The 12,185-nt window shown below is 48.1% G+C and overlaps 1 protein-coding gene across 8 annotated transcripts in view; it reads left to right on the top strand.

The window, feature by feature from the left end:
* The window catches only part of SLC1A2 (solute carrier family 1 member 2), a 143,421-nt gene that overhangs the window by 89,739 nt on the left and 41,497 nt on the right, over positions 1-12,185 (top strand). For all 8 annotated transcript variants that reach the window (XM_028515718.2, XM_028515719.2, XM_028515717.2 and 5 more), the window contains exons 4-6: positions 196-446; positions 5,557-5,725; positions 9,828-9,954. In XM_028515718.2, the coding sequence (XP_028371519.1) occupies positions 196-446; positions 5,557-5,725; positions 9,828-9,954 (547 nt within the window). The remainder of the gene's footprint in view (positions 1-195; positions 447-5,556; positions 5,726-9,827; positions 9,955-12,185) is intronic.

Here is a 12,185-nt window from a genome sequence, read left to right as displayed (position 1 = left end):
TTGTAGAATCTCAAAAATACCCTGATTAAAAAAAATAGAATTGCAAACTGTGGGATTGACTGGATATTTAGTAGAAAAAGGTTTCATTAAGCATTAATGCATCTGAATGCTGGGAGGCTAAGTTACAGGCACCTGGAGATGGGTATTTAACAGGAACGACACAGGTTAACTCTTCTGGGTTTCTTTCCCATGCAGGGTTGTCAGGCCTGGACGCCAAAGCCAGCGGGCGCCTAGGCACGAGGGCCATGGTGTATTACATGTCCACGACCATCATCGCCGCGGTGCTGGGGGTCATCCTGGTCTTGGCCATCCACCCGGGGAACCCCAGACTTAAGAAGCAGCTGGGGCCTGGGAAGAAGAACGATGAAGTGTCCAGCCTGGATGCCTTTCTGGACCTTATTCGAAATCTCTTCCCGGAGAACCTGGTCCAAGCCTGTTTCCAACAGGTGACGCAAAGTTCTGATTTTCCTGCCTGTCCAAACCCCCAGGCTCCCCAGGTGTTCACACGGAGTCTATTTCAATGAACCAGCTCTGGGGAGCAATTTTCTTAATATTTAATGATCTCTGTCTAGGTATGCGTGAGGTGACCTGGGCCAGGGTTTGGGACTTGAAGTCATGCGGGGTTTTTTATACTGCCGTTTTTTAGCTCACAGTGCCACTTCTAGTTGTTTTTTTTTTTTTTTTGTCTTTCTATTTTTATTCTGGCCTCAGCATCGTCCAAGGGCACATTTTTATCGCCTTTGCCCACAGCCCTCTAGAGTTCCCAGTGGTTCTAGATCTCGGCAGTATAGCCAAACCACATGCGGTGTGTTCGAAAAATACATATGTGCCACGAAGTCAAAATCTCCAGGGTGGGCCTGGGAATTGGGTATTTTTTAAATTGTGGAAGTAGCCCATGAGGCTTGTGAAATGTTTAAATAGTACAGATGTATGTACATGAAGGAAAAATTCAAGTCTTTCCTTCCCTAGAGCTGCTCATGTTGAGAACTTTGCTTGTGTACGTGTATGTGTGTAAAATGCATGTGTATACCATCTTCAAAAAAAATTCCACCCAAGTGTTACTGCATCATATGTACCCTGTTGCATCTTGCTTTTTCCTTGAAGAGTGTTTCAGCATTCTCTCTTGCTTGCTTGCTTTTTGATGTCTGCATCGCATTTCTAAACGATAAATTCCTAGAAGCAAAAATGTCCTGCCAAGAAGTTTGATATTTTGCGTTTGCTGGGTGTTGCAAAATGGCTCTGCAAAGGTTTGCAGCGGTGCATACTCCTACCCACTGCGTACAGGCACGTCTGTGTTTTTGAAAACTTGTGGTGCTTAGGAACAGATGAGGCTGCTGAGCGGAGCCACTGAGCCAGCTGCCTGGGCCCCGCTCGGCAGCCTGTTGCCTGGCTCGAAGGCCAGTTCAGGTTAGAATACACGTCAGTGCTCATTAGCTCAAGTGGGAAGTGAACTGGAACCAAGAAACTTCCTTCCGACATTTCTGGGAATCCCAGAAGCATTCTGGGATTAGGAAATAGGTCACTTAGACGAAAATTCTGGATTCCCAGCTGCCCCCAAATGTAATTGCCTACCACGGCCAGTGTAGATTACTCTGGGTTGGGGTATGTTCCCTGATTCCCAAAGCCACTTTGGTGCCCCTGTAGCAAGGAGCTGTGTTAACAGGAGCCATTCCAGGCAGGGGTAGCTGGGCGGGGAGTGGGTAGGAAGAAGCCGGTGCTGACTGGCCCTCTCCTTGTAGACTGTGCTCGCCCCTCAGCCAGCCTGCTTAGGAGATGAATTTGCTTGCTTTGAGGTGATAGACACAATTGGGTGCCAAGTCTATTCTTACTGTTTTGGAAAGAGCACCCTGGAACCATAGGTAAGCTGGTAGAAGGGTTGGGGGTGGGGGCCGATGAGAGGGACAGAGGAGGGACAGATTGGAGCCTCCTTCCGGTTTTGGTGGTGACCATGCCCCACGCAGGAGGTCCGTGGGTGAAGCAGGACTGAGAAGCAGGCAGGCAGGCACTCGGTGCTGTCGCTCTGGTCTTGCGGTGAGTTTTGGTGGCATCTGCCACACTTGAGCTCGGTGACCTCTCTGGTCAAGGGGAATTCTCTTCACATGGCTGTGCATGGCCAGGGGGTACTGTGTGACACTAGAATAGAGAACCATAGCATTCTCTGTCCCAGGCCCACCCTGACCACCCCCTCCACTGGCAAGATTCATATGAGGAATGAGCCCTTAGTCCCCCAGCTAAGCCCAGAGTCACATTCCCTTTGGGCTAAGACAGACAACAAATTGGGTGGAATCTTTCGGCTCAGAGAGAGGGAGGGTACAGACTCCTTAAGGCAGACTTTAAGCAGCCCAGAGGAAGGGCACCTGAAGTCGTCACCCTGCATGGACTCAGGTGGACCTTGGAGAGGGGTAGAAGAAAGGGAACTCTTGCAGGGTGACCATTCCATTACAGAGAGGAAGGGTGCTGGAGAGGTGCCTTCCTGTCCACAGGGAACACTCAAAGCGATTTCAGATCGCCTCCCTGGGTAGAGGGGGCTTCGTGACCAGTTAGACACAGAGACGTAAAGAAGAAAGTGCCTGATGGACGTGAACAACAGTGAGGTGATTGCTGGGGGGAGGAGGGCATAAGGGAACTAAATGGTAATGGAAAAAATGCCATAAAGATTAAATAAAAAAAACAAAGGCAAGAAGAAGGTGGGTTGTCCCCAGAGCAGGGTCTGTTTCACCCAAGGTGCCAGGACCTGTGTCTTTTTTTTAATGTATTGATATATTTTTTAAATCTTTTATTTATTTATTTTTAGAGAGGGAAGGGAGGGGGAGAGAGAGAGAGAGAGGGAGAGAGAGAAACATCAATGTGCGGTTGGTGGGGGTCATGGCCTGTAGCCCAGGCATGTACCCTGACTGGGAATCAAACCTGCGACACTTTGGTGTCGCAGCCCACGCTCAATCCACTGAGAGGACCTGTGTCTTTGAGAGCGGGGAGGCCTCCTGCTTGCTGCTTAAGGCTGACTGGGAACCTAGGTGGGGTTGCCAAGAAATCCACGGCTGCACGGGATGGCCTGGTCATATTCAACGGCACTCAGCAACGGGGGCCACCGTGGGTCTTTTCTCCCACACAATTCAGTGATCTGTGTCTGCTCGCTCCACAGATGCTGTGAGCACCTCTCCGGTGCCATGCTCTCTGCTGCGTTCGGGAGGCCAAGGGAATGAGGAGGTGGGAGTGCCTGCCCTGTGGAGCTTACTTCCATTGGGGGAGGGTGAGCGGGGCTAGATCAGAAAGAATATCAGGTGAACACACAAGATACTTAGAAATGAAGACGTGTGCTCTGAGGGCCGGGGCAGGATGGAGGGCTAGGCAGTCCCTGGGGTGGGGGTGGGGCGTCTGAGCCGAGGCACTGAGGGGTCAGAATGAGCTAGGTGAGAACTGCGGGGAATGGCCTAGGCATGCCCAGGCGTGCAGAGGCTAGAAGGTACTTAGTGGGTTCAGAGACAAGACGGGAGGCCAGTGTGTGCGGAGTGGGGTGAGTGGAGTAAGCAAAATGCAGCTCAGGCATGGCCTGGGGGTCTGGGGTCAGACTTGGGTTCATATTCTAAGAGAGTTTTAGGCAGAGAGATGACTCTTTTTCTATTTAAAAAAGCAACAGCCTGGCATCTATGGATATAGACAGAGCTCGGGGTAGCTATACTAACCTGGTGATTGCAGGTAGACAGGAAGAGAGGTGGGAAGGTCACTGAGCAGGCTTTTGCAGGTTTTGAGGTGAGAGACCCTGGCAGTTTGCATTCAAGGAGACTGGACTTGGCACCCGGGTGGGGTTGTCCAACACAAACAGGCACTGAATTGAGAGCCCAGCTAGAGAACCAGGCCTGTGTTTTAATATCCCGATCTCCCTATGTTCAACTTACACCACTGCTCTGTGCTACTTGACAGCTGGGCTTTCGAGTCAAATATCACTCATTTTGAAGCCTGCTTCAGCATCTACTAGCTGTCAGTCCTGGGGTTAGTTACTCAGCCCCGTGAGCCTGAGGGCCTAGTCTTGACAATGAGAGGTAATAGGTGTCAAATGTGGAGCACCTGCTTCCAACATGATCCTGGAAGCCACCATTTATTTCGGTCTAGGGCCATTACAACTTTGAACTTCTGAAGCTTTGGTTTCTTTAGTATTCTTAGGATAGGTCTACAGATGGCTTCTTGTCCCCCATTTGTTACTGGGATCATGGCTCTATTGCTCATAGAATCTTCCCTATGATCACTCCTGAATCCTCTCTTCATACCAACGTTGCCCAGACCACGGGGCCCATATCTGCCCATTTCCCACCACACACTGAGCCTGGGCTTTCTTCCTCCCTGCACACGAGCGAGCATGTGGTTGGGCTGGAACAGAATGCAGCTGCCTCACCTTGCAGAACACTGCTTTCTTCTCTGTCTTTTCCGATAAATGGTCCGATTAAGCATTGCCTGCCCTCGGGCCCAGCTGCAGTAGGACGGGGCCCGTAGAATTTATCATGCAGCACTTGTGGTGCCAAGAACTCAGCGGTGGTCATGTCATCTGAGTTGAAGTCCCAGCTCTGCCAGTAGCTCTATGACGTCTGAAAAGTCACTTGAGCTCCCCAGGCTTTTCTTTCCTGTATCTATTGAGGGTTCAGCCATCTGTTGCCAACTCCGTGCCAGTGCTGACATTCTAGGATTCTGCGTGAGTTCTATTTTCAGTGCCCCTGGAGGGAGTGTTTCTCTGGGCTCGGATGTGAGTTTTCACAGCACTGTGCATGCAGGGTGCCTGGCACCTTTAAAAATAGGATGGCTGCCACAGATGTCGAGGAATAGCAGGAGAGGTTCTTGGGAAGCCATCTGCACAGGGATGCCTGGGGGACATCGAATAAGGCCTGGCATCAGGATCCAGAAGGAGCAGGTGTCTTCCCGGCTTACATTTGGGTCTGAAACACAAGCCGACACCCTTGCTGTGGCGGCTGCTGGAGGCTGGTACATCTGGCACCCAGATGGCGATGCCCGCAGAGCCTGGCCCTGGAAGCACCCACATGAGTTGGCCTGTGAAGACTGTCCCACAGGAACCAGGCAGGAAGGGGACAAACAGGCAGAGCAGGAAGTGCTGCCCCCTGTCCTCTTCTCCTGGACCAGGATCCATCACAAGGGGCCCCAGGGCCATCCAGCTGGGCCTCACAATTACGAGGAACGTCCATGGTGGACATTCGATGTTGTCCCGAGGCACAGAGCTACTGTCACGGGACTAAAGAAGCAGACGTCCACCCCCAGCTTGAAGCCCGTGTCCCCTGACGGAACCATTCTGCCTGTAGCCAGTCATGAATGAACGTTACAAATCCTATAATTATCATGTGATGAGGACGGTCACATCCCACTGGATAAGAAGAATAAGGTCTCACCTTGTTAAACACAGATGCAAACTATTCCCCAGTTTCCATAACCTTGTTTTGGTATTTGTTCATTATTTTTTTAACATAACTAGGAACTTTAAAATAGGTAAGTGGCCAGGCTTAACCTTTTGGACCAAGCCTCATCTTCATGTGTTTCTTTCTTTCACTGCATTAGATTCAAACAGTGACGAAGAAAGTCCTGGTGGCACCTCAGTCAGAAGAAGAGAGCAATGTCACCAACTCTGTCGTCTCCCTGTTGGCCGAGGCTGCAACAGAGGCACCTGAGGAAACGAAGGTGGTTATCAAGAAGGGACTGGAGTTCAAGGACGGCATGAATGTCTTAGGTAGGCAACTTGGTATTCAACTCCCTGGGGGAGGGGCCTTTGCCTGCACAACAAGGGGCAGCCTCGCCTGCCTCTCGGCACCTGGCATCCCTCCCTCCCTCCCCGGGAAACCAATGGCTCTGCCGTCCTCTAGGGGGAGCAGGAGGCTGTCTCTGGGGCGCAGTGCGAGGGTCACTGGGACTGGTAGCTGAGGGACTGAGGGAGAGGCAGATGGGCAGAAGCAGTCGCCTGAGGGGCATGACAACAAGAGGTCCGGTGTGGGAAAACAGACGGGATGAACGTTCATGGGCACATTCCCTCATACTCTCTGTGGCATCAGCAAGTCACTTTCTCTGGCTCGCCATTTCATAAAGTGATACATGCAATTCTCTCATTCCCTGAGCACGTTTTTAGCTGCCCTTGGATACCAGTACTGTGCTGGGCATGGGTGATGCCCCTACCCCCACCTCCCCCGGTCTATAAACAATGCAGTGCTGTCAGGAGGACAACGTGTTGGTGTCCAAAGCAGCTTCCCAACAGGAGATGACCTTGTTTAACTCTCTGTACTTCTAATGAGCGCTTTCCCCCAGCCTGGAGCCTTAGCATGCCATCCTAGAAGTTCTTTGGCTCTGGAGTTGGACAGACTGGGCTTCAGTCTCTTATGGACCGCTCTCTGTCTATCTGACCAGGGGATGTTGCCCCACTTCTTGAGCTTCATTGGTAAAGTGAGGATGGACTGGCATTTCCCTCGTAGATCAGTGCTAAGATGAAGTGAGACTGTGTGTGTACAGCACAACTGTACATGCCGCGTGCTTTATTCATGTGAGCTACTATCATTATTAAAGGTGAGCTGAGGAACTCAATAAGGAAACACCCTCCACCAGGGATAGAGACCCTCTATAATGTGAGTGACTCCTGTCTCCTTAGCAGGCTTGTCAGGTAAAATAAAGAGTGCCCTGTTAAATGTGAATTTCTGATCAAGAAATAATTTTTAGTGTATGTTCCAAATATTACATGTGACATACTGATATTAAAATTTTTTTCTCATTGTTTCTCTATAATGCAAGTTTTAACTAGGTATCCTGTTTGTTTATTTGTCTTAAATTGGGTAACCTTATTCCTTTTTATCCAGAATAGTTGAAAGAGGTAGAGGGGGCAGGATTGTCCAGCTACTGAAAAGCAGAAGCTTCAATAAGACATCTTTTTTTTTTTCCGGCCTGGCAGGAAGCAGGTTGTGCAAGCGGGGATCGAGGGTGGTGATAAGCTGACTCGGTTGCCAGGCAATGGAAAAATCAGTAAACACTGTTTGCATCAGTGTGAGATGAAGGAGGAAGGAGAGAAGAGAGAATGGGAGAGTCCTCTGAGAGGGAAGGTTTACAAATATCCTCAGCAATTACCCCCCGAGTAGCTTTTGTCTCCCACTGCCCAGACATCTGTGACCCTTTCAGGACCTTCCCAACTACCCTTGCTTTCCGGAACCCTGTGGCCAGAGTGGCTCCCCAGTCTTCCATACACTCTGGAGGAGGTCGAAGCCATGAGTTACGGGGCCAAAGCTTTGGAGTGAATCATTCAGAAGACTTTCAAGGTCGTTTGTAGAGTCTTGGTGGATTCTGGGAAGACACGTGACCTTTGACTGTACTGGGGAGTTTCAACAGCTCACTACTCCCTCAACCCCAAGGACGAAGTCTTAGAGGGCTTTGTTCAAATGAAACCCCACTGTTCCAGAGTGAGTTGAATGAGTCAGTGTTTCCAGAGGGAAATAACAAGCTGGACGTGGGTTTCCAAGTGCAGTTTGAGGCCCTGGAAAGCCAAGGGACGTTAGACTCAACAGCCTAACTTCCCACTTACAAATCATAGCTGAAATACGGTTCTTTCCATGGTTATCCAAAGGCAGAGATGGTGTCTTTTTTTGTGTTTTGTTTTTGGCTTTGGAAAGCCCCAAGGATCAAGCGTTGCAATAAGTAAAGATAAAACCCTGGCTCTGGCCTCACACTTCTTTCAAGTTTCCTTTCTTTCCCAGAAAGCCTCCAGAGCACATCTGGGCTCTACTCTAAGCCCAACTGCTTAAATCAACAGTGTGAGGTCGCCCCTTAGCCAGCTCTCTCTGGTACCTATCCATACGGCCCATTCCTGCTGACCCTGCAAGGGGAACTTTTTTATGCCAGTTCTTCGGGACCTTGAGACCCTGCTCATTTTCTCTTAAAAGTTACAAATGCAATGAACCAGGTAACACTAGCTGTTCTAGGCCAGAATGTTCAGACTGTTTCTCATCGTACGCCTCGCAAACTCCTCTCCATAGGCTCAAGAGAAGGGCTTGACAGTAGCCTGGATTTGGTTTCAAACATTACTGCAGAACGAGGCCACTCTGTCCTGGATCTAATTCTTATTGAGCCTTTGCCTTCATGGCCAGTAACTCCCTTGTAAGTCACTTGTCAGTCTTTCCAGCCAAGGGTGGAAAAGGGAAAATATTAAATATAGAGGGTTAGCAATCTGGAATACAAGTACTGGGTTCTTTTTGCTGATGATGGCGAGGTCCATTGAAGGATGGCTGAATAATCTGGGTTGATAATGTGCATGGGGTGAGGTGCTAAGTGTTTTTGGTAACTATGGAAAGGGTAAAATCAGAGGTTCAGAGAGGAAAAAAATTCCCCTCTAAGAGAATCCGATTATAGTGCTATCATTCCCCAGATCTAGCTCAAGACTTGAGGCACAACCGGACACAATGGGAAACTGGATATCAGAGGGAGGGGTAGAAACCAGGCCTACCAAACTGGGTCGGGGTAGGATGGGAAAGAAGAGGAGCAGAGCGGGGAGAGAGGCTGGCGCACGCTGCAGATCAGAGAGAAGAGTCGGATGGGCAGCAGCAAGGTCCTGTGGCCAAGGGGACATTGGTTGATAGTCCATGCAAGTCATCAGCATTGGACCCCCAAGAGTGGCGATACTGGGCCAGGAGTTGGGGGAGGGGGCACATAGTGACTGGCCATCAGAAATCCAGACATTCCCAAGCAGGTATGGAGACACCTGTCGCCGTGTAGTGTGCCCAGTCCCAGGGTGATCTGAGTGAGGCTCCAGACCAGGCATGGGGTTGGTGAGGAGAGAAAAGCCAGGTCTTAGAGGAACTGAAGTAGAGGGCAGCTTCCCAGAACTAAAACTGGAGGCACAGGGAGTGGGGAAAAAGCCGATCCAGAAATGAGACCCAGGCTGAGTGTTGGATTTGGTCCAGGCCCTCATGCAACTCGATGCTGACACGAGGGGCTGTGATGGAGCTCCTCCAATCCTTCTGGCCGCGATCGGGGTGGACCCTGGAGGCTGAGCTGGGTCTGGGCTTGTGTGTGGGTCAAATGCTCTCCACTCAAGTGAGTGGAGAAGGGCTGAGGGGCCAGGAAGTAACAAAGTCTACCTTTTGTGTTTAAGCTCTTGAAAAAAATACAATTTAAAAACTGCATTCTAATGTTTTGACCATGAAAAGATTTATGATCAATCCATAAATAACAGTTTAAACCCAAATACACTCAGTCGTTTGGGGTTTCCCAACTGTTCTGGATTTCTCTTTGTTTTCCATTTGATTTCTTGACATTCCTTCTCCTTCTCATGTTAGGAATGTGGCCATAGAAGAAAAATAATGTTTCATTTTGATTTTCCTAGAGGGAAATATGCCAGCCACGTATTCATTTGGGATAACACCACAGCAGAATAGACGTAACCGTGGCAGAGACTCGATTGGCGACTTGATCTCTGCTAATTTCATATTGGCTCCAAGTCCCAGCAAGCCTTCCTTCATCAATCTATACACTAATAAACCTGCTTATATGTGAGCTCATGAGTGAGAAGAGAGTGGAGAAGTACATTTTAGCTTGGAATGAAAACGGATTTGTTTTTCATCAAGGAACTAACACACTGCTGGTAGTTGCACTTGCTCAGGGACAGTGTTGAGGAAAGCCATTATTCCTCGGGGGACAGTCTGTTCAGTGTGACATCTGACGCTCTCGTCTTTCCACGCCGCATCCGTAGGGTGGGTAGCAGGCGTGAGCACATGTCTCTGTATATCGGGAATGGGGAAGAACAAGGGGGAAAACACGGGCTTTATAATGTGTTCTCCTGTGCCTTGCGATTCACCCAACAGGTCTGATTGGGTTTTTCATTGCTTTCGGCATCGCCATGGGGAAGATGGGCGAGCAGGCCAAGCTGATGGTGGACTTCTTCAACATTTTGAACGAGATCGTAATGAAGTTAGTGATCATGATCATGTGGTAAGTGGGCTTGTCTTTACCTCATCATGGTGGGGGTGTCAGAAGGCCATGGGGTCCCCAGAAAATCTCTCTCTCTCTCTTTCTTTGAAGCTTTTCCTAGAAAATGGGACAGAAAACTAGCCCACGTGCCAAATTTTATCTGCTATTTGTTTTGTATGGCCTACAAGTTAAGAATGGGTTTTGTGTATTTATTTTGCAGGGAAAAAAATTTAAAAAGTAGTAATATTCTACAATAGATGGAAATTACATGAAATTCACATTCAACGCCATAAATAACATTTTATTGGAACACAGCCACATCAATTTGTTCGCATGTTGTCTAGGTTGCTATTGTGCCAAATGGCAGAGTTGAGTAGTTCTGATCAAGACTGTGCAGCCTGCAAAGCCTAAAATATTTACTCTTAGGCTGTTCCCTTTAAGAGTTTGCTGATCCCTGCCCTGGAAGGGAAAATAAAACAATAACAACAACAACAACCACCACCAAAAATACTGACAGAGAGAGACAGGAAAACAAACAAGCTGGAAAACCCAGTCAGGAATGCTGAAGCTGAGCAGTATCAGGAAACTAAAATAAGCCCAAGATACAAGGAATACGGCGTGACCCATTGCTCCAGTTCTCTGCTATCCAAAGCAATGTATCTTTGACCTAGTTAGTCATGACTCAGAAGAAAAAAGGGGCAGATCATGCAAGCAAAAGTGAAATCACAGAGTTAAATTAGAACTGTATGTAAGTGCTCTTAGGAATATGGCCCCACCCTCTAGTTTTACAGAAGTGAAAACTGTGGTCCAAACACACTAAATCTTGATTCTTTAACATCGTGATGATGATAATAAAAGCTATCATTTATTGACTTTCTTTTACCTGCCGAGAGCTACGATAGTTGCTTAGTACCAATCAAATGTAATCCCAGCAACCCTGCAAAGATGAATTATTATTCCTATTTTATAGAAAAAGCAACAGATGCTCACTGGGGTGAATTAACTTGCCTAAGATCACATAGCTAGGGAGAGCTGGAGTTCATATTGATATTAAAGTCCTTAATGGGTTAGTGGGTAGGGGTAAGTTTTATTTTTTGTCTTTACCTGAGGACATGCTTAGAGAGGAAGGGAGGTAGAGAGAGGGAGAGAAACATTGATTGGTTGCCTTTTGCATGCCCCCCCAACGGGGGACCAACCTGCAACCCAGGCACGTGCCCTGAGCGGAAATCAAACATGAGACCCTTCTGTGTATGGGACAACACTCCAACCAACTGAGCCACACCAGCCAGGGCCAGGTTTTTGTCTGACTCATCCAAGCAATATTGTCTCCACTTCACGACATGTGTGTTTATGGTCTGTGGTTCTGAAATCTTGGGTAGCCTGTGAGATCATGAGTGCCCAGTCCTTCACTAAGGAAGCTGTGCCACCCTCTGTCACGGGAACCTTCTAGTGGTCATGTATCGGACAGACTTTTACACACGTTTGTTTGAGACCCTTATGATGGTCCTTATGCCTGACTAGAAAAAAAAAGCACAATTAGACTAAACCACATCTATATTCTATTTACCATAGGAATTCTGGGTGATGAATTCCTCTTCTCTTCATGTCCCAGTCCTACCCACCTTCGTCACCAACCTCCCTCTTGTCTTCTCCCCTTCTATGCTGTGCCTTCCACTGAAATTCTACCTTCTTTCTCTCTTCTTTTTCTCGGCCCCTATTCCCACCTTACAAATGCAAAAGTCTGTTCTCTACTTTTTTTTTTAATCACTGCCAACCCAAACACACTGACATGGGTGCAGTAAATTCTTACTTCAGGACTGAGTGGTCTAGCTGAAGACCCCCAGTCTCAGATTATGAAGATGCTCTTTGTGATTTCATGAACCATATTTAATACACCTGGCTTGTTCAGATCATTGCTTTATTATACTTTTAAAACATGGAAAGGATGCTAGTAAAATAATATGTTCTCTATTATTGTACTGATTATTCAACTCCCCAGGCAACACTAGATTTCTGAATATTTCTTTTGTGTAAAAATTGAAAGTCACACAAAATTTGACGCTGTAAAATTTTGCAAAAGTCTTTTCGATCCATTGTGAGCTTGCCAAGTTTAATACGTGGTAATACATAAAACAGAATAGGCCTCTTGTTTCCTAGAGTTTCTAGCAGAGGGAGCATCCTTGCTCTAACAGTGCAGTTCGAGTCTCTGCATTATGATGCCAGTGATGTGGGCAGAGTATGAAAGCTCCTTC

Source organism: Phyllostomus discolor, chromosome 6 (assembly GCF_004126475.2).
Source record: "Phyllostomus discolor isolate MPI-MPIP mPhyDis1 chromosome 6, mPhyDis1.pri.v3, whole genome shotgun sequence".
In the NCBI taxonomy this organism is placed as follows: domain Eukaryota; kingdom Metazoa; phylum Chordata; class Mammalia; order Chiroptera; family Phyllostomidae; genus Phyllostomus; species Phyllostomus discolor.
The sequence above is the reverse complement of the archived record's forward strand: the minus strand, read 5'-3'. Positions and strand labels throughout refer to the sequence as shown.